Here is a 21,196-nt window from a genome sequence, read left to right as displayed (position 1 = left end):
TTTTCATTTTTGTAGTTTTGGTGGCAAAAAAACGTAAAACGAGCATTTTTGGCGAAAAATTTCGCCATATTTGTAAGTGAAAAACAACCTTAAAAAAAAAAAATAAAAAAAAAACAGTGTAGGGGGGAGGTATTTTTGATTTAGAAAACGTGTGCCAAATTTGAAAAGAATCGGTTGAATAGTTTCGGAGTTGTGATTGGCACCGACTTTTAAGAAGTCGTTTCGGGAAAAACGCGTTTGAAAAAATGACTCTGAGAAATTATCGATGCTCCGCATTCGAGGTAGAGTGCCTACAAAGGCTATAACTTTGAGAGTTCTGCTCCGATCTACTTAAAATTTTGACACAACATTCTTGAAATGATTTACTATAAGATGAGTGAAGAAAAAAAATTTCGATTTTGTGACCCTACCCCCCCCCCTTAAAGATGGTGACACTAGACCGAGAACACTTTTCTGTACGTTTGATTGTCAAAGCAAAGTATTGAGAAACTCGAAACAAATAATGACACAAAAAAGGGCACGGCAAAAGAAAAAAAACAACTCAGCTGATTTACCAACACCACCTTTAATAGATTCGCCTTGGTTTAAAGGGTAAAACTACACTGGCGGCATAAAAATTAGACAATATTTTTTTTTTTTTGCGAAACTATTTGACGTAGAACTTTTTCACACTTACTCCGCATGAAGCAGTTTTTTCAGGCCAATTCTTTGGCGAAGGTGGTAGGCACCGCGATATTCAAAGTAAATAAAGAGACGGCCGCCGCACAGTAGTCGAATGATAGGCTTTTACGAAATTGAGTTAATTAAAATTTAAGTTGTGTAATGGCGTCGAAATTATTTGTATTTTATTATTTTTTCACACAATTTTGAAAGGTCACACAGGTTTCCCAGATTTTTATTTTGTTTACCGAATCCCTCTACATTAACAAATCAAAACTTTTGAGTAATTAAAGCCGTGAAATTTTACCAACAACATTGATTGTCAAATGAAGAAAAACGACAAATTTATGAACATCGCCCCGGAAGCAATTGACGAATTTCGATAAGAAAAATGTTTTTAAGCAAATCAAAACAGATGAATATATATTGACACAAAAACATATAAAGAAAATTTACTTACACTTTACATTTACTTTAAACTTTGCAAAGACGTTTCACTCGAGAATCCCTATCTTCGGAATATAGGAACTCGGACACTTAAGTCGCAAACGAACGGTCAGTTTTCGCTCAATTTTAAATGGCATGTGCAATTTAAATAGGTGTGAAAAACTGTTGCGCGGTGTTTCCGCGGCGTGAACTGAGTACTAATTTGCCGTGAAATACATACGAAATTTCACGCATATTTCACGGCTATGCAATTTGTATAGAGTTTAACAGCCATTTCACGTGGAACGCGAACTTAGTGCTACGGTACGGTACCTACCTACCTACCTAAGGTCAAAATTCTCTTTTTCTTTTCGTTAATTAAATGTCGTCAATTGTTAAATTAGCTGATGCGTGGCTTACAGGCAACGGAACCTATGAAATTCAAACGTATTAAAGTTAGATTTTTTTTTTATTGTGATTTTAAATAATCAAATTCAGCTGCTACTTTCTGCAATTTCTTACAAAATTAAACTCTTTAGAAACAAACGAGATTTTTTTTAAATATGGCACGATGAGGAATCTCTTTCCGAAAAAATGTCTGCTATGAAAACATATAGTACATACATACACTTTCTAATATTATGGATAAAAAAATAATAAAGAAAAATAATTATTTTAAATTTATTTTATTTTTTTTTGTATTACAAACACAAATAATTTTAAAATAAAAGAAATATAATTTTAAAATTAACAATATATGTATTTAAAACTAAAAAAAATTTAAATTTAATTAAAAAAAAAACAAAAATCAAAGTTATTTACGTTTTTGTGTTTATAATTTCAAACTAATTTTTTTAATAATAAGGGAAAAGAAAAAAAATTATTTTAAATTTATTTTATTTTTTTAATAATAAAAAAGGAAAAGAAAAAAAAATATTTTAAATTTATTAATTTTTCCTTTATTATTATGTAAAGAATTATTTTAAATTTGTTTTTTTTTTCTCTTTCTTATTATTGGAAAAAATAGTTTGAAATTACAATCAATTTTTTTACTAATTTTTAACTTTTTAATTTTCTATTTTTTTATTAATTGTTAATTTTTTTAGTTTGTAAATATATAATGTTTTAATTTTAAAATTATATTTCTTATTTTTTAACTTATTTTTTTTCAATAAAATTTTTTGAAAATTATACTAGCAACTATAATTTGTATGAAAAAAAACCTTTCCCTTTTTTAACACACTTTTATTAGGTCGGGTTGTATGTATGTATGTATGTAACGGAATCTTTGAGCTTAATTTTCACTGGCTTCTAAAAATCTGATCGACTTGGAATTTTGCACACCTATCAAGGACCGATGACAATGCAATAATTTGATAAAAGTTTTCCATTATCCTTATTAGGATTGCCAGGATTAATATTTTCTTTTTTTACCTGTGGCAGAAAGTAAGGTGAATTTTTTTGTAAAATGAAAAATCTTTTTCATCCCCTTCAAAACAATCCCCTCTCGATGAAATACGCTTATGCCAACGATTTTTCCAAACCCCGAAACATGCCAAATAGTCCATTTCCGGTATAGCCATCAGCACCTTCTTCGATTCGTTTATCTCCTCAATCGACTCGGAACGCGTTTCCCGGAGTGGTCTCTTGAGTTTTGGGAATAGCCAGAAGTCACACGGAGCCAAATCAGGCGACCACCGTATGCGGAACGATATGCGTGGAATTTTTTGCGAAATGGTCACGAAGAACGAGTGCAGTGTGAGATGGTGCATTGTCGTGATGCAAAAACCAAGAGTTGTTGGCCCATAATCCTGGTCTTTTTAGATGAATTGCTTACGCATAACGCTCAAATAATATTCCTTATTAACAGTTTGGCCAGGTGGAAGGAATTCATAGTGCACCACACCACGAAAATCGAAAAAACTGGCCAATGGAGTGGGGTAGCCGTTTCTCAGGCTCCCTCCACGAAATAAGTTCTTCATCCCGATTACTTCTTTATCACGGCCGATAACTGCATAGCTTTAGACTCACAGTCGATAAGAAAGGAATTAAATATAACACGAATATATCGAATCATTAATTCACTGACTGCAATGATAACAATAATTTTCATTCATAATAAAAAATAGTTAAAAGAAAAAACTAATATAAAAAACACGCTTTTTTGCCAATCGAACTAAAAAGTATAAAATAAATTTTAGTGACAAAGAGACCTATAATGAAGTAATAGCAAATCGAAGGATCAGTCATAGTCAACTACCTCAGAACAGAATTATAACAAAAATTAAAATACAAATAGAGTAATTCAAATTAGAGTTAAAAGCGTGGGATGCATTTTGCTTCACTTTCATAACCTTCTGTACATAGGTAGTTGCCAATAGAATGATTGTAATATTTACTATATCAAGCATCCCACGCTTTTAACTCGAATTTGAATTACTCTATTTGTATTTTAATTTTTGTTATAATTCTGTTCTGAGGTAGTTGACTATGACTGATCCTTCGATTTGCTATTACTTCATTATAGGTCTCTTTGTCATTAAAATTTATTTTATACTTTTTAGTTCGATTGGCAATAAAAGCGTGTTTTTTTAGTTTTTTTAAACTATTTTTTTTAGTGTTGTAGGCAATGTAACCCGAATTTGTCTGCCCGAACCTGCTATTCTTATACGTTTTCTTCCAATATTATCTTGTGCCCTAGGCGAAATGGGCTAGTTTTGAGCACGCAAATTGTTTTATTCTACAACAACTGATTTGGAAACACCAGCAACATTTCTGCTATCTTGCTTTGGTAATGGAGAAACGATTGTAGTACATTTTTTTCTACGGCAGCCTCGGCCCAGGTAGACAAAATGTAGACAAAAAAATAAAAATTTAAAAATGAAAAAAAAAAATTAAATGTTTGTAGTAATTTGGCAACCTACTGTACTTGGTGCGTATAAACACATACACGATCAGGAGCATATGCACACACTATGTATATGTATGTAAGTATGGCTTGCGTTTCAAGTGGCAGCCCTTGTGTAAAACCAGAGAGCGCTGAATTTGAATTTAGTCTCACACGTAATTTTGGTATTCTCCGCGTAATCAAACGAGCGAAAATAGAATTTATGCAAATCGTCCACCTACTTTTTGTAAACACACAAACATACGCAATGAGAAAAGAATCAAAAATTGGTGAAAGGTAGCCAAGCACACACTTACATACTTTTGAGACAACCGTGCAAACCAAATTTCCGAATCACCTGAATAGCAAAGATTTCGTAAAGATATTCCGCATGGAGAAAAAAATTCAGAAGGTGTGGCCAATATCAATTGGGCGAGTGTGTGAATACGTGAAATGAGCGGACAGAATTCTGATGCCGCGTACCCGGTGACGTAACAGCTGAAGTTACTTGCTCTATTTCGTCTTTCAGCGTGCTGAAGGTAATCTATTATCCGTGGGTATTCCTCTTTCCAAGTTTTCTAAGATGAAATATTCTATTCAATTCTGATTTGGCTTCAGAAAACTTAATATTAAGTATTTTCAGGTTATTCAAAACGTACTCTATAAAAATATTACTCAAATATAATTATAATAATGCAAATCGTTTAGTTTTAGTATCTAGCTTTTTTGGTTTCCATGTGCCTCTGCTACTGCCTTAACCGATTTTACATGAAAAAAACTGTTTTTTTGTTTGTTTGCACTTCATATCAGCTCCCTTTTTTGCGAATCCGGTATTCTAATTCGTCTCATAAATATTTTATTGGGTTGAGGCTGGGAGCGGAGTTGTTTTGAAATATACCATATGGAATATATGGGATTTGTACTTCGGGTCGTTGTCTTGTTGGAAATACTATCCGCCACTCAGAGCCAAATTATTTTTGAAAATGTTTAAAGAAACAAATCGGTTTAAAGTTGTTTCCACAAACTGCAACTTACCGACTCGCTTCTTGACATACCCTATGATGAAAAAGTACCGGCAATGTTTAATTTAAACGAACCGCGCACGTGGGAACCGGTACATATTTTTTCTTATGTTGGTAGGACTGTAAGACACACATCTGTCACTATTTATCCGTTTTTAAGCGTTTGAGAGATGCTGTACGTCGCAAACGGCCAGAAATGTGGGCAAAGAGTTCTTGGATTTTGCATGATGACAACGCGCCATCGCACCGAGCCCAAATTGTGTTGGAATATTTGACCAAACACCAAGTAAATACCATTGTGCAAGCACCGTATTCACCCAATATGACCCCGTGCGACTTCTTTTTGTTTCCCAAGGTGAAGTTACCACTTCGTGGAAGGAGATTTCAGTCGATAGAGGAGATCAAAGACGCGGCTGAAGACTATCCCTTCGCCGGCCTACCAGGGGTGCTCGGAGGCCTGGATTAAACGTTGACACAAGTATGTTACTTCAGACATGTCGTATTTTGAAGGGGATAAAATAAATTTGCCTGAAATTTAGTTCTGTTTTGTTTTATTTAAACATTTCCAGTACTTTCTGATCATAAGGTACAGCCTGGTGCCATCACCAATCCTCCGCCATGCTTCTCAGTCGGGATGCGATTTTTGGTAGCACCTCTTCATCAGCAGTAAATTGAATTTACTCTATCAATAAACAACACATTCGTCCAAAAATCAGTCGATTTGTCAGCACACTGTAATGCAAATTCGAGAAGTCTCTTTTTGTCAATTTCGCTCAGAAATGGTTTTTTCGGCTCTTGGCTATTATATCCGTTTTCTCTCAAAATACTTCATTGTACTGCTTCGGCATGAACATTAATATTGTGGCCGATTTCCAATGTATTCCGAATTTCTAGGGTTGTTGTCCACAATACTTTTAATGTACCGTTTAACTATTTGAGAAATTGTAAGCGGACGACCAATTCTAGGTTTGCTTGCTGATGACTTTGTATCAACAGAGATTGGCTTAGGACGGGCAACAGTTTTAGCGATGGAACTCAGAGCATTTCCCTCTTTTTTTAATTTTATTATTTGATCTCGCGCTTCAACGCAAAAATCACTCATTTCGGGCTTATTCTCTTTAATAATACAGGGTGCGCCATCTTTTATGTCGGTATGTAAGCGCTGAATAACTTTGTCAACCGATCGACTTCAACTTACATGTGTTCGATACGTCAGTACAATTTCTCCCACGGATCGCTTTACACCGGAACAACGCGCTGAATAGTGACGCTTTACATCGAAAATTGTCGTTCTATTGTTCTAACTCAACGCGCATATCGCAGAAAGTATTGCGGCAAACAGGCACCGTCTGACAATACTATTCGTCGTTTACTTAATTACCTAGGTGGCCATAACAACCCGTTACCGAGTTACGGCCGACCTCACTAGCTCTCTCCAGGCGCCTCTGCTCCGCGCGCGCCTTCTCCAATTCTGTACACCAATACTGCCCACCTGGTCTTTCCACGGGAGCAATGGTCTTCCTCTGCGTCGGCTCCCTTGAACTTCGCCCTCGAACACCTTCTTTGCTGGAGCTTCTTCATCCATACGCACGACACGGGGCAGTAGGAGATCGTCAAGAGCCAACTGTGGCGTATCGTCGTCACGCTCAGCATTTTGACGTCAGTGAAACCACAATGCGGCGCACTTTAAAGGATGATTTAAATTTGTTTCCGTATAAAGTGCAATTGACACAAAGAATATTGCCGACAGACCATTCACAGTCGCTCGAATGGTTGACACTGAACCCAATTTTTGGAAGCAAATTTTAATAACTGACGAGGAAAATTTCAACCTTTCTGGCATCGTGAATAAACAAAATTACCGCATTTGGGGAACTGAGAATCCACACGAAATCCATGAAACGCCATTGCATGACCGGAAAGTACCTGTTTGGGCCGGCATTTGCGCCAAAACCATCATTGGACCATATTTTACCGAGAAAACGAAACGGTCGATAGAAACCGATATCGATGAATGTTGGCTCATTATGTCTGCCCGCAAATTCGTGAGAAAGGTTTAGACGGTTACTGGTTTCACAAGACGGTGCACCATGTCACACTGCGAATGCATCAATTCAATTTCTGCAACGAAAACTCCCGGGACGTGTAGTGTCAAAAAGAGGCGACATCGACTGGCCCCACAGATCACCTGACTTAACCATGAAAAGTAAGGTTTACGCCAACAAGCCGCAAACTATTGATCAGCTTAAGGCAAACATTTGTGCCGAAATCGACGCTATAAAACCCGAAGTGCTTGACAAATGATGACAACCGCAGACAAAAGATCGCTCTTTGTGATTGCTAATAAAGGGGCCCACTTGTTTGAGATTGTATTCAAAAAATATTTTTAACAAATTGTAAATAACCAAACCAAATAAAACTATCTCACTTATACAAATTAGTTTTTTTTTTTTTTCAAAGTTATTCAATGTTTTCATACAGACATAAAAGATGACGCACCCTGTATATTTTAGATAAACGCAACTTCGTCAATCGAAACAAAACCGAAGCCTGAAGCAGCCTCATATACGTTTTTTTTTGTATAACATCCGAAATTTAAAAAAATACATTTCCTTCATTGGTGTCGTAATATACTTATTTGTGCTGCCAAATGCGTATATAGCTGTTTAAGATAGGCAAAAACGCTCTTATTAGAATCGAAATTTTTCTTAAAAAACTGAATATTTGACTTTTATTTGCTTAGTTATTATTAGAGAACGAACGAACCTCGACTTCAATTTCACCCATATTCCGCCAAAAAGTTCAGCTCAATTTTGGTTCTACTTCGTCACAAAAAAGCAGAACTTCGACAATATATTTCCTTAAATTTGCATTGCTGAAAAATTGTATAAGCTTTAGCTTTTGTAACATTTTTTGAACACTGGTAGCCTACGTTTTATGTGGAAAGAAAAATTCCTTTTAAATATCCATCTGCTCCTTGATCAAGGAGCTAGTGAGCGATTGTTTAGTGCTGCAGGTCGTCTCTATGCCGATAGATGGTACCGCTAACAAGGTAAAAATGCTAAAATAAATACAGGGTTTGTTTGTAAAGTAATGAGCCTTCCCGCGCGGAGCATCTGCCAAGCGATCAACCGAATCGGCTGGTGGGGGAAAATGATCGTTGGACCTTCCCCTTCCACTAGAAACTGGTCCCAGTTCGCTGGCAACAGCGGTGCAGTCAACATCACTCCGCACGTGATAGCTGTTTTAAAAGTGTGTTAGGATTTTGCAGTGGCGAAAATGCTGCGATCGTTGGAACAACGTTACTCGATAAAATTTTGCGTAAAGCTAAACAAAATGAGTACCGAAACCATTGGGCTACTTAAGGAGGCTTACGCGGACCAATCTCTGTCCAGTGCTCAGTGGCACACGAGCCAGTCGCCACGACCCAAGAAGGCGCGCATGTCGAAATCCAAGGTCAAAACCATGCTGATCATCTTTTTCGACTGTCGAGACATCATCCACAAGGAGTTTGTACCTCCAGGAAACACTGTAAACGCGGCATTTTACAAAGAAGTGCTCCTTCCGCTGAAAAAGCGCGTCGCCCGGGCTCGGACCAACCTCGTCAACAATTGGACCCTGCATCACGACAATACGCCGGCGCACACCGCCTTCCTCTGCACCTCTGAATTGGCCAAGATGGGGGTCCGGTGCTTCCCCACCCTCCCTACAGCCCAGACCTGTCCCCTCTGGACTTCTTCTTGTTCCCGCGCCTGAAAAGAAAGCTGAAGGGGAGGCGTTTCGACTCCATCGAGGCAATCCAAAAAACTGTGACAGCCGAATTGAACGCGATTCCTTCGGATGAGTTTAAAAAATGTTTCCTGCAGTGGAAGGACCGCTACCAGCGGTGTATTGACGCCCAAGGGTCCTATTTTGAAGAATATTAGTTGTATAAGCCAAAAGGTTTAATAAAACTGCTTAAAAAAATAAGGCTCATTACTTTTCATCAATCTGGCCTTAGGTACTTCTAGTTTTGTCAGGCGCCAAAGCGTGCATTCTTTATTGAATATTTGGCCGCGTTCCTGCTCCTATGTGCGGGTATACGTCCTGATACTGTTCCACAAATGGAGGGACCTACAGTTTTAAGCTGCCAACGATCGGCAGATGTTTTTTTATGAGGAGAATTTTTCATGACAGATATACACTCGGAGGTTTGTCAGTGCCTGCCGATGGGTGACCGCTGTTAGAAATAACTTTCTATATCATTTGGTGTATCATGCCCAGATATTCGATTCCGGACACTTCCAAATGGCGGTCATCTCGGCAAAAAAGTGGAATTCAAACCTGAATATTTTCGTGCCAATTACAATATTTTACACAATTTTCGACGTGGGTTAATAAGAGAAGAATGCATCGATTAACTAAGGCATTAGTCTAACCTTACTTTTTTTTAGTTTCAAATCTTTACAATGTAGTTCTCTCACTCGCTTCATCTATACCTACGTCACAGCAAGCTTACGCTCTTTTTTCCATTTTAATATCCGCAATCTTGTAAACTATCATTCTTGGCGCCACTCCATGCCCGCTATTGGAATAGTTAGTTTGAATACAGTCGCGTAATGTTAATGCTGAATTATTTTCTAAATTTGGATACTCTAACGCTTTTACAGGAGGGTAAGGAATAATTGTCCTATTAACCTCAGGTTATGAACCGCTTTAATTGCTTCAATTCATCAATGACTGCCATTTACTTGAGCAGGAAGGAGGCCAGTTTTTAAAGCTACTGGTGCGAGGTATAAAACGCATTCGTGGACAAAGATTTCTGATTTTTAGCAAATTTTCATTTGTGGATGTCCCTACATACGTACGCGTACATTCAAAGTATACCAACACATGCAGATTTACTTGCGATCACCTGCAATTTAACCGGTTTATGGTGAATCCAATGGCACTAGCTCCCGGCGTAACTGCGAACAATTTAATTGAAAAGCCAGTGTCTTTCGCAAAATGCTTTTGCTTTCACTGCCATTTCCACAGATTTCCTCCAAAACATAATTACACACTTGTGCCTGCAAATGTTCCGCATCGTCACCTCCTACCTGCCATGAACTGCAACATCACGGCAATCGTTACGATTTCTCCCGTTTCGAAATGCATTTGCAACAGTTGCGCGTGAGACTTCAACGCCAACGGATGTGACACAGCCTACACTGCTTGCAAAAACAAATACGCACGATGCAACTAACATTCAAAGAGTTGGATAAAGACATTGCCATGCGCATCGATGCGCTCTTTCCGAAGAAGGAGTGCTTCATTGAGGTGCTGCCCGGTCATGTGGTGGTGCCACGGAAATTCATGAACATTTCGGAGTCGATACGCGATTTGCCCATCTATGAGGACGATGTGTGGATGATCTCATATCCGCGTACTGGCTCAACGTGGGCACAGGAAATGATTTGGTTACTCGGCAATAAATTGGATTTCGAGGGCGCAAAGCAGATGCAGCAGTTACGTTCGCCATTGATTGAGCTGTCAGCGTTGTTCAGCGAAGATCATCATGAATGGGTCACGTAAGTAGAAGCGCGTGCCGCTAGAAGAATTTATAGTGCACATAATTTTTTTTTTATTTTTGCAAATTTTATAGCAACTCAATTGGTAATACCGTTAATGTCGTGCGCGATATGCCACGTCCACGATTTGGTCGTTCGCATCTTACATTGGATTTACTGCCGCGTGGATTTGAAACTGTCAAACCGAAAGTAAGTGGTGGGAAATTTAAACTAGAATAATCAACCCGCTTTTAACGATAAACACACTCTTCTCTCTTTCAGATCATTTACACCGCGCGCAATCCCAAGGACCTGTGCGTCTCCTTCTACTACTACTGTAAGTTGGTGCATGGTTTGAAAGGGCCCTTCGACGACTTCCTAGACCTCTTTCTGGATGAACGTTCGCCCATGGGCTCCTATTGGAATCATGTCTTACCCTTCTGGCATCGCCGAAATGAGCCCAATATCTTATTTTTGAAGTACGAGGATATGAAACGCGATTTGCCAAAAATTGTGCGCCGTTGTGCTGAATTTCTCGATATCGACTATCAACTCACCGACGAGGATTTGACACGGATTTGTGAACATTTGAAATTTGATAAAATGCAGATGAATCCTGCAGTGAATTTGGAGCCTTTGTTGAAGAATGTCGCCGATGGGCAAAACAATAATACCGAAAATGTTAATAATGGCGAGAGAAGTAAATTCATTCGGAAGGGTGAAATCGGCGATTGGCGAAATTATTTTTCAACGGATGCAACAAAGCGGTTCGATGAGTGGATTGAGAGAAATTGCAAGGGGAGTGAGCTGGTTTTTGAGTATCAGTAACTTAAGTGGAATTGTGTGCAATAAATGCGTTAATACTTATATAAATTTACATATATTTGCTTCTAGTACGTACATATGTATGTACATCTATTTACAAGGAGAAAAATATAATATAATATTATATAAATAAAATATAATATATATATGTAATATAATTACAGTGAACTCATGATAATGTGAACTAATTAATGTCAATCCTCTTCACTTTAGCGACATTGGTCAAATTTGCAAATGGCGGAAAAAATTAAAAAAATATTTACTGTAAAGTTTAAATTGACGTTCATTTAAATTTCTGTGGTAATTTAATCCTACTCTCTTTCAATCAGTCGTTCTTCTGACGACAACGAAGTAGCGTGCTTAGTGGTTACGCTGATTTCTTCGTATATCACCAACACAATCTCATTTTTCGGTGGCCTCTGTTGTAACCAAAGAGCTGCCATATCCCGTATTACGTCAGTAAACCAGCAGATTTCTTAAAAATCGCTATGAGCTGGTTAATGGCTCCAAGTGATTAGCTTCGATAACTTATCCTCCTTACATTCCTGTACAATATAATGCATAAATCTCATATCATTGTTGTGATTGATTTTCTGCTGAGGTAGATATCCAACTTTCTGCCCACCGTTTTGGTGGTCTTCTTGGTCGTATTCTTCCTTCTGGTATCCCACCTCGAGCTATATTTATCAACCGATTGCTAGGGGCTCGTGTCACATGTTCGTTCCATGTTCCTCGTCTGGCTCTTATGAATTTACAACGTCGGTAACCGCTGTCCGTGTTCTTATCTCCTCGTTTCTTATACGTTCTAGTCTAGAACAGCATAAACATTCCCTTTAAATATTTAGGGTACGCTACTACAGTAACAGTCGTTGGCCGGTTATAAATTCGGGTCGTTCCGGCAGCGTAAAACCAACTATTATTGGAACAACGACCTTAACGTCAGTTACTCTGCATAAGTACAAAGTCAAATGAGCCTCTAAATAAAAAAAGCTCCAGTCTTTCCCAACACGCAACCGACGTTATCCTTGAAACTGATTTTTCGTTTATTAGTCCATAAAATTTAAAAACCAAAAAAGTTTAACTTTTTTTTATTAATTTTTTTTATTTGAAAAGCGTTACAATATTTTTGAGTGTTTTGAAATTGGTATGCGGTATTTTTGTTATCGCTTTCATCGACACTGCTTTCATTGTTATTTTTTGTTCCTTGTTCACTCCTCTCGGGAGCATACAGCCTCGTTAATCTATTTTGATTTCTGACAGGGTAGATGCCGCTACAAGTCTTAAATAGTGAGAATGCCCACCTGTCGTTGCTTAGTAACAACGGCTTCTTACTGCTTTGGAGCGCCATCTGTGTTTCACATTTTTCTGCCAGAAAGATCGCACAGATGGTTGAGGACTTCGCTAAATTTGGTATGTCTGCGCTATTACCGCGGTCGGCCGCTTCCTCTTGCGGAGAAATCGAGCGATAAAACCGAAGAAATGCCATATTCTGTTATTTTGAAGCCTGTAAACTTTATAATGCTCAACGCGTGAACTTAAGATGGTTGTGCAAGTTTTTTCCATTTACTTTCAACCAACTTTTTCCTTTGGGGCCCAAAACAGCTTGACCGGCAGGACTTGAGTCGTAAAAAGCCATAGGTGGGCACTTTGCAGTAACAGTAAGAATGCAGTAAATATAATATTTTACTGATATTGCAATTTAATTTTCATTACCAGTAAACTTTTACTGATTACTGAAAAAAATTTGCATTACCAGTACACTTTTACTGATTACTGAAAAAAATTGCAGTAAAAATATTTTTTTACTGATTACTGAAAAAAAATTGCAGTAAAAATATTTTTTTACTGATTACTGAAAAAAATTTCAGTAAAAATATTTTTTTACTGATTACTGAAAAAAATTGCAGTAAAAATATTTTTTTACTGATTACTGAAAAAAATGCAGTAAAAATACTGTTGATTTGCTATTAGCTATTAGCCTTTCTTAACACAAGCATTTCAAAATTTGCATCGCTGAGTTTTTGCCTTCTAGACTGATTTACAATTCCAGCGAATGAAAACAACCGTTCTACAGGTGCAGATGACGGTAACGGGGTATTATATTTTAAAAATACGTTTTTAATAGCCTGATATTTATTTAGGCAACTTGTTGTTTCTTCTCGTTCGGCCAGGTATAAGAGCGTTTCTTGAAGATAATTTTCCGAGTCAGTGGAACCACATTGTATGCTTATATCTATTTAAGTAAATATATGCATAAAACAAATATTTAATTGAAAACCAAGTGTAAAAAGTTTACCATTACTTTCATCCCCGAAGTCAAAAAATGTTTTTTGAGGGGGTTGAGGTAGAATACGAGTTTTGGCACAGGCTACTTTTCCATACTTGACCACATACATGTTGAACATTTTTTTAACTTCCTCTTCTGTTTGCGTTTTAGCTGTTTCTAAAAGAGCTTTCACAAATCGCAACTTAATATCAGGGACAGAAATAGCGGCAATAACAGCATCCCAAGCGTCAGGCTGAATCAGGAAGTACTTTTCAAATCTTTTAAGCAAAGCTTCATGCATTTTTTTGCTACTTTCGGTTAAATACTTAAAACTTTTAGGCTCCAAACGACGCATTTTTATTCTTAAGGACACTATAGTGGGTATGAAATAACCAAAATACATGGTCTTTTCACCCTGAAGGAAGTCGATTGCTTCTGCAATAGGTCTCATAAGCTTTACGTATTCCTCTAAGTACTCAAGCTCACCACTGAGAATGGTAGGAATTTTTAAACGGAAACACAATTCCGCTAAATTGGTTTTGTGCTCCAATAACTTATTTACGGAATCATAAAGCGAGTTCCACCTTGTTATGCATGGAGTTATTAAATTCGCATTCATCACTCCATTAACTATTTCTGCAGATTTCGGTCTATTGCATTTATTCCAAAGTTGTGTGCATCTGTGCAGTAAGAAAATATGTAAATATAAAAAATTTCAATTAAATTGAAGGATGTTTTGCCTTTGGAAAGATCTTTTGTGAATATCTTTTATATCCTGACTTGAAGAATTCATAATTTTGTTGAAATCGGTTGAAGCCAAAAGATTTAGAGTGTGGCTCGCACAAGGAAAATGTTTCGACAGACGTGGAGTTACAGATCGAAATTGAGGACCTGAAACAATTGTCGAGTCATCTGAATCGGAGTCAGTGTAAGTTTCCTCATCACTGTCATGTTCATTTATAGATCCTAAATCATTGTAAATCATTAATTCAATATATTGACTGGGAATAAATACGTGTATCTGATATATATATTTTACATAAATGATTGAATTTCGTGATGAGAGTGTATTACATTTTGACTTCCCATAAACAGTAAATATTATACTGATAATGCAAATCAAATTATATTATCAGTAATTTTACTGCAATTTTTTCAGTAATCAGTAAAAAAATATTTTTACTGCAATTTTTTTCAGTAATCAGTAAAAAAATATTTTTACTGCAATTTTTTTCAGTAATCAGTAAAAAAATATTTTTACTGTAATTTTTTTCAGTAATCAGTAAAAAAATATTTTTACTGTAATTTTTTTCAGTAATCAGTAAAAAAATATTTTTACTGCAATTTTTTTTCAGTAATCAGTAAAAAAATATTTTTACTGCAATTTTTTTCAGTAATCAGTAAAAGTGTACTGGTAATGCAAATTTTTTTCAGTAATCAGTAAAATTTTACTGCTTACTGCTATTTGTAATGCAGTAAATTTATAATGCAGTGTGCCCACCTATGTAAAAAGCTTTATACCGAATACATTTGGTTTAGTTTGCTCATATAAATACTCGAGCCTGTGATGTGCTTAGTACGCAGTTTTTCTAAAATACCCTTAACTTTATTTGAATATTTGCGTTGTCAGGTCATTCCTGAATAAATTGGACAAGTACTCTGAACTGTCAATTTTTGATTATAGGTTTTGACATTCTAGAGACCTAAAACAAGCACAAAATGCATTGCTCTACTGTTGTTACCTATTTAGTGAGCCTTGGGTAGAGCTAAGAAAAATTATAGCTGTGAACGAGTTCGTTAAATTATTACCCAAATAGAGAAAACTCCGAAACCACTGGGAAATGGCTATGCAGCGGGCGTTACGTGTGGAATGATTTTTTAGCAGTTTTTATAATAATCGAAGAGCAATGACACAAAATTTAGTATATTGCAAAAAATTACCAAAGCCACTATAATATTATTCACCGTTTTGCTTTCATATTTATATGCACATTCAATAAAAGCAAACAAATTCAAATTTAAAAAGAAAACATTTAGGTTGTCACACGTTTAGCTGCTTTTTACCTAACTTGAAGCTGTAAACCTCCAGGGGAATGCCAGTTTAGGTACTAAAATTTAGAAGCACACAGCCATAACCTAATCTTAAAGTCTGTTCAATGTTTGTATGTCTCGAAGTGATCAAAGCCACCTAACTGTACACAACCACTTAATTGTACAGAACCACTTTATTAAACTGTTTGGGGGCCCCCTTAAGTACTCTACCAAGTTATCTCAGTGGTCACATTTAATAACCGATTAAGATGATTTATGAAAGGTCTCAGTTTTACGTGCTACCTTTTTACCAACAAGGCTCTAGATTTAGTTGGAAATCCTACCTCCTTCGCATATAATTTGTTTTTAAGTTATTGATAAAAATATATTGATTTAAAAAAAAAATTATATTTTTTGCTACTTGAAGTTTTTTTTCTGGAAAGTATGATTTTCGACTTAGCCGGTTTTTGATTGTTAAAATTCAGTTCGATATGCACTTTATAATATTTTATTAAAACATACCCTATTCATTCCTCACTCATGGCTCATTCACGTAAAGTTTGATAACAATTAGGGCACTAAATTGACCCATTGTAAATCGAGATACGTAAACTCAATTTTGGTTGTAGATTACGGATATGTTTTCCTCTTTCTTTACATCGTGATTCACACACTACTTATACATGGTGCAAAGAATTGAGGAGATGTGGCCAATAACAGACCGTTATCCGGCTTTTACCGAATTTACAGAATCAGCTGAGGAGCTGGCGTAACTGGGGTCACGAAGCGGTTTGTTTACGAAAAAACTACGATTGTGCTGGTGGGTGATATACGAAAAAAATCAACACAACCTCGCTTCGTTGCCGTCTGAACCATAGATCATAGATGACTAGATGTGAAACTCTTTTTCTCGTGAGAGCGCTGAAAAATGTGAATTTTTTATAACATTTTCCAATATTGCCACACCGGTAGAAACATGAATTGGGTATTTTTGAACCAAAGGTCTGGAATTTTTAGTTTCCATACCACCATTGAGGTTAGTATTTAGTGTGCGGTTGCCCAATAGCCTTATATCACTCGTAACCCCCAACATATACTAAAAATAAGCACAATCCGTATGAAATATGTACATAAATAAGCATTTTTCAGCGCTCTCACGAGAAAAAGAGTTTCACATCTAGTCATCTATGGTCTACATAATTCGGCTAGCGAATACCCTGTGACGTGACAAACGAAGTTCCTCTCACAATTTTGTTTTTCCCATAGTTATTGGCTAAACCTGGTAAATCTATCATCCTTACTATTGATACACACTGCACTTATAGCGTAACATTTCTACTGGCACCTTTTCATCAAAATTACATTTCGCTACATTACTTCATATAACCCAAATATACCAGGTTATGTTTTAAGTTTTCAAAGCTCTTAAAGTACAAAGCGAACCAAATCACTGAGCGAATTTCATTGCTGTATTATTATTATTGTTGTTGGTGCAACATATATGATATATGCTCCTTATAAATACTTAGGGAATGCTGCTGGAGTGAAAGTCTGATAGAACCACTAACGTGGGAACGGAGTGAAATTCGTCGGACTGAAGAAGATTTACTTACACATCCACTGACAGGTGACATTGTTGACCTGTGGCAAACGCAAAATTAAAAATAATTCTATTTATGACGAATTTTGTCAGACGAACTTTTTGATTTCTCCTGTTCCATTTGTGGCCATTAAACCAAACAGCACAAAAATGTAGGTTATATGGACAGCCCAGCGAGATCCTTCAACATCGAATTTTTTTTCGTCAATCCAAACATCGGCATATTTATTGAACTCGTAGCGTTCGCCTTAACGTTTCTGCATCATGCATGCAACCCTGCGTCGCACGGCTTGAAAGGTGGCAAACAAAAGGAAAATGCAAGCGTTTGAATGGATCAACGCGCAAGCAAAAAGCATCAAAACACAACGGACATCACAAACGATTGGACGTAAAAACTCGGTGTTTTTTTTAGTTAAACAAAGTGCAAACCAAGTACATCAGTATAAAGTGACTCATCTTCTGTGAGATCCTCAAAACAGCGCGTATTTCGGCATACTCAACACCAAGTCCTTTATTGTATCATTAGACACGGTGCAGCAAATCATTTCGCAACAATGAACATATCTGAGGATCAAGTGGGTACAACAAACGATATAACTGACGCTTTCGGTTCGCTTGGTGCGCCTTCACCTTCGAGTAGCAGCGGCTATTATGCTGGCGCTAGTGGCGGTAGTGGTGCTTCGGGCAGTGGCGCTATAGGACAGCTTGCAAATGGTTATGGCAGCAGTTACCACAGCTACACCGCCCGCATGGTCACTGATCGACACGCAGCGGAATATAATATGCGTCATAAGAATCGTGGAATGGCACTTGTTTTCAATCACGAAAATTTCGAGGTACCCACGTTGAAGTCTCGCGCAGGCACCAATGTCGACTGTGACAATTTGTCGCGCGTGCTCAAGCAGCTGGACTTCGATGTGAAAGTATTCAAAGACTGCAGCTTAAAACAGTTGAAGCAACATATAGAATGGGCTGCACAACAAGATCATAGGGACAACGATTGCATTTTGGTTGCTATACTCTCACATGGTGAACTTGGCTATATTTACGCAAAGGATGTGCAATACAAATTGGATCAAATATGGGCTTACTTTACACCGCAGCACTGCCCTAGCTTGGGAGGCAAACCCAAACTCTTCTTCATACAGGCCTGCCAAGGTGATCGACTCGATCCAGGTGTGACTATGAAGCGGGCAAGCCGTACCGAAACCGACGGGGAGTCGTCCATGAGCTATAAAATCCCGTTGCATGCTGATTTCTTGATTGCTTACTCAACTATACCAGGATTCTACTCGTGGCGCAATACGACTCGCGGCTCCTGGTTTATGCAGTCACTATGTGCCGAGTTGGCAGCCAATGGTAAACGCCTAGATATACTAACATTATTAACGTTCGTGTGCCAACGTGTTGCAGTTGACTTCGAGTCTTGCACTCCAGACAATCCAGAAATGCATCAGCAAAAGCAAATTCCATGCATTACCACAATGTTAACGCGAATTTTGCGTTTCAGTGATAAAACAGCATTGCGTTAAATGCAATAGTTCTTCTATAAATCTATTTATATACATATATATTATGTCAACGAACAAATCCAGCGAACGAGAACTTATAAGTAATTTCGACGTCACTTCAGATTTTAGTCTTAAGTGATATTCAAATTTTATATTTAATTGCTATTGGGCATTTGGTATTTTTCATCAATTTATTCTTTTAGTATAATTAACCTTCATGAAGATTATAAACGAACATGCATTTAAGTGCTACTATATGCTCATGTCAATTTCTCCTTGTATTCTCCGTCCCCTAAATCAATAATTTGGGTGTCGTTTCAAACGGAACTAAGTATTGCATATAGTAAGCACCTTTTAAGTGCTGATAGAAGTAGTTTAGATATTTTTATACTTGTATGACGTATAATGTCCAAATTTTGCATTTCTACTTTTGTAGTCAAGTTTTATCCCCATATGCGTATCTACATACATATGAGAAAGTCTGCCATGTACTATATTTGTAAGTCCCATTACAAATAAACGCATTTTTTAACATCAACACTCGGTTTTTTTACATAGAAAATTCCTTAAATGCTTTGCTTAAAGACCCTGACCTCGAAATAATGCCTTTTATGGGGAAGATGCAGTATTCTGTCGTTTCTAACGTAATTGGATGACAATGATATTGAATTAAATAAGTCACCAATACCAAATTTGTGCAAAATCAAACAGTTTTGTACATACACTAATTTCATGAGTTAGAATAGTTTTTGTTGTAGCAGCATAAACATTCCCCTTACATATACGGGGAATGCTGCTGAAGTGACAGTCATTGGCCGGATATAAATACGGGTCGTTCCGGTTACGGAGAACCGACTGTCGTGGGAACAAGTTAGAATAGTATTAGTCAATGCTTAAACTTACATATACCAGTAAAGTCACGAATCGCAAAGTCAATTAAAAGATTTAATTAGCTGTTCCATTTTCTATCTAAATATATATGTATATGTATTTATTATCTACTGCCAATTGATTATACACAAATTCAGCAACACAAGCACATATAGCAAATTAGAGGTTTGGACGTTTTTTGTTTTTTAATTTTCCATAAATTTTAGGAATAAAAAATAAAGTTTGGTTAAAAAAATTCAGAATATCTTTTGTAAATGCACTTTTTGACTTTCATTGGATTAATTTAATTCGTGTTTAGACGTGACCGCCTTCCTTCAACTTGCCGACAAGCGCATCTACATCAGGCACCACAGCGCCTGCCTGGCGTACAGGTGGTTCCTCAACGGAGACGATTTCGATGCGTGGTGTTGTATCGATTCCCAAGTCTTTGGGTGTAGTTTTCTTCAATGGCTTTTTCTTTGCTTTCATGATATTTGGCAACGTGGCGTAACGTGGTGTATTCAAGCGCAAATCAGCGCTCAGCACTGCTGGCACCTTAGTCTTTATTGTCTCTAGACCACCGTCGATTTCCCGCGTGATAGTCAATCCAGCATCACTTTTTTCGACTTTATTACAAAATGTTCCTTGCGGCCAATCTAAGATGGCGGCGGTCATTTGCGCTGTCTGATTGCTATCATCGTCGATGGCTTGCTTGCCTAAGATTACCAAATCGGCTTTTTCATCTAAGGCTAATTTCGCTAGAATTTTGGAGACGTGAATTGGTTGCAATAAGTCGTAATCTTTGCCCGACACTTCAACATGCACGCCACGATCGGCACCCATTGCCAAGGCTGTACGTATTACTTCCTGAGATTGTGTAGGTCCCACTGAAACTGCTATGACTTCAGTGGCGATTTTCTTTTCCTTCATTTTGATAGCCTCTTCTACGGCGATTTCGTCGAAAGGATTCATTGAATGTTTAACTCCCTCGGTGACCACACCAGACTTGTCGGGCTTTACACGAACCTAAAAAAAACATTTTATGAAAATAATGGCCATCAAAATTCGAAGTGAACAGAATACATCTTAGCCCAGTTGCTGCGCTGCTGATTACGCAAAACGCAACAAATCAGATGATAAGGGCTAAGAAAACAGATCTCATTGAGGAAGAAATTGATTTATTTTGGTTTATGTACCTTCACGGCATAGTCGATAACACGCTTAACACCAACCAGGACTCGAGCCATATTTTAATCGTTGATTATAAAACTCAAAATAGGCACTTGAGAGAATTAATTTATTCAATAAACTTTTCACGATCTAGTCTACAAAAACAAGATAACAAAAAGTGACAGGTCCAAAGGTTGAGCGCTCAATGGTATTGCCAGCGAAACAAATGCTATTTCTAGCAAAGTCTATCGATTGTTATAATTTGTTTAATTTTCTAAATCACATTTTTAGTAGTAATCTTATAAGACCTTTATAAAAATTCCAAGTGGTTAGTGATAGTCGAATCAGATAAACGACTTCAGCAACCATTCCTACATTATGTTTATATCGTTGATTTCAT

General features: G+C 37.1%; 3 protein-coding genes across 3 annotated transcripts; 2 read left to right on the top strand and 1 right to left on the bottom strand.

Annotated features, from left to right (window-relative positions):
• Positions 1–10,134: 10,134 nt before the first annotated feature.
• LOC128860755 (luciferin sulfotransferase) lies at positions 10,135–11,451 on the top strand. The gene is made up of 3 exons (XM_054098483.1): positions 10,135–10,544; positions 10,619–10,733; positions 10,806–11,451. Exons 1-3 carry the CDS (start codon positions 10,210–10,212, stop codon positions 11,349–11,351), a joined length of 996 nt encoding a protein of 331 aa, XP_053954458.1. The 5' UTR covers positions 10,135–10,209; the 3' UTR covers positions 11,352–11,451.
• A 6,066-nt stretch (positions 11,452–17,517) lies between these two features.
• Positions 17,518–19,294, top strand: LOC128855979 (caspase). The gene has a single exon (XM_054091289.1). The coding sequence runs from the start codon at positions 17,800–17,802 to the stop codon at positions 18,775–18,777; it is 978 nt and encodes a 325-aa protein (XP_053947264.1). The 5' UTR covers positions 17,518–17,799; the 3' UTR covers positions 18,778–19,294.
• Positions 19,295–19,806: 512 nt separating this feature from the next.
• On the bottom strand, positions 19,807–20,992 carry LOC128855980 (electron transfer flavoprotein subunit beta). The gene is made up of 2 exons (XM_054091290.1): positions 20,823–20,992; positions 19,807–20,652 (listed from the first exon to the last, which is right to left on the bottom strand). The coding sequence occupies exons 1-2, from the start codon at positions 20,871–20,873 to the stop codon at positions 19,942–19,944; spliced, it is 762 nt and encodes a 253-aa protein (XP_053947265.1). The 5' UTR covers positions 20,874–20,992; the 3' UTR covers positions 19,807–19,941.
• Between the last annotated feature and the right edge of the window lie 204 nt (positions 20,993–21,196).

This window comes from Anastrepha ludens, chromosome 2 (assembly GCF_028408465.1).
Source record: "Anastrepha ludens isolate Willacy chromosome 2, idAnaLude1.1, whole genome shotgun sequence".
Classification (NCBI taxonomy): domain Eukaryota; kingdom Metazoa; phylum Arthropoda; class Insecta; order Diptera; family Tephritidae; genus Anastrepha; species Anastrepha ludens.
Note: the sequence above shows the minus strand (reverse complement) of the source record. Positions and strands in the feature narration are given on the sequence as shown.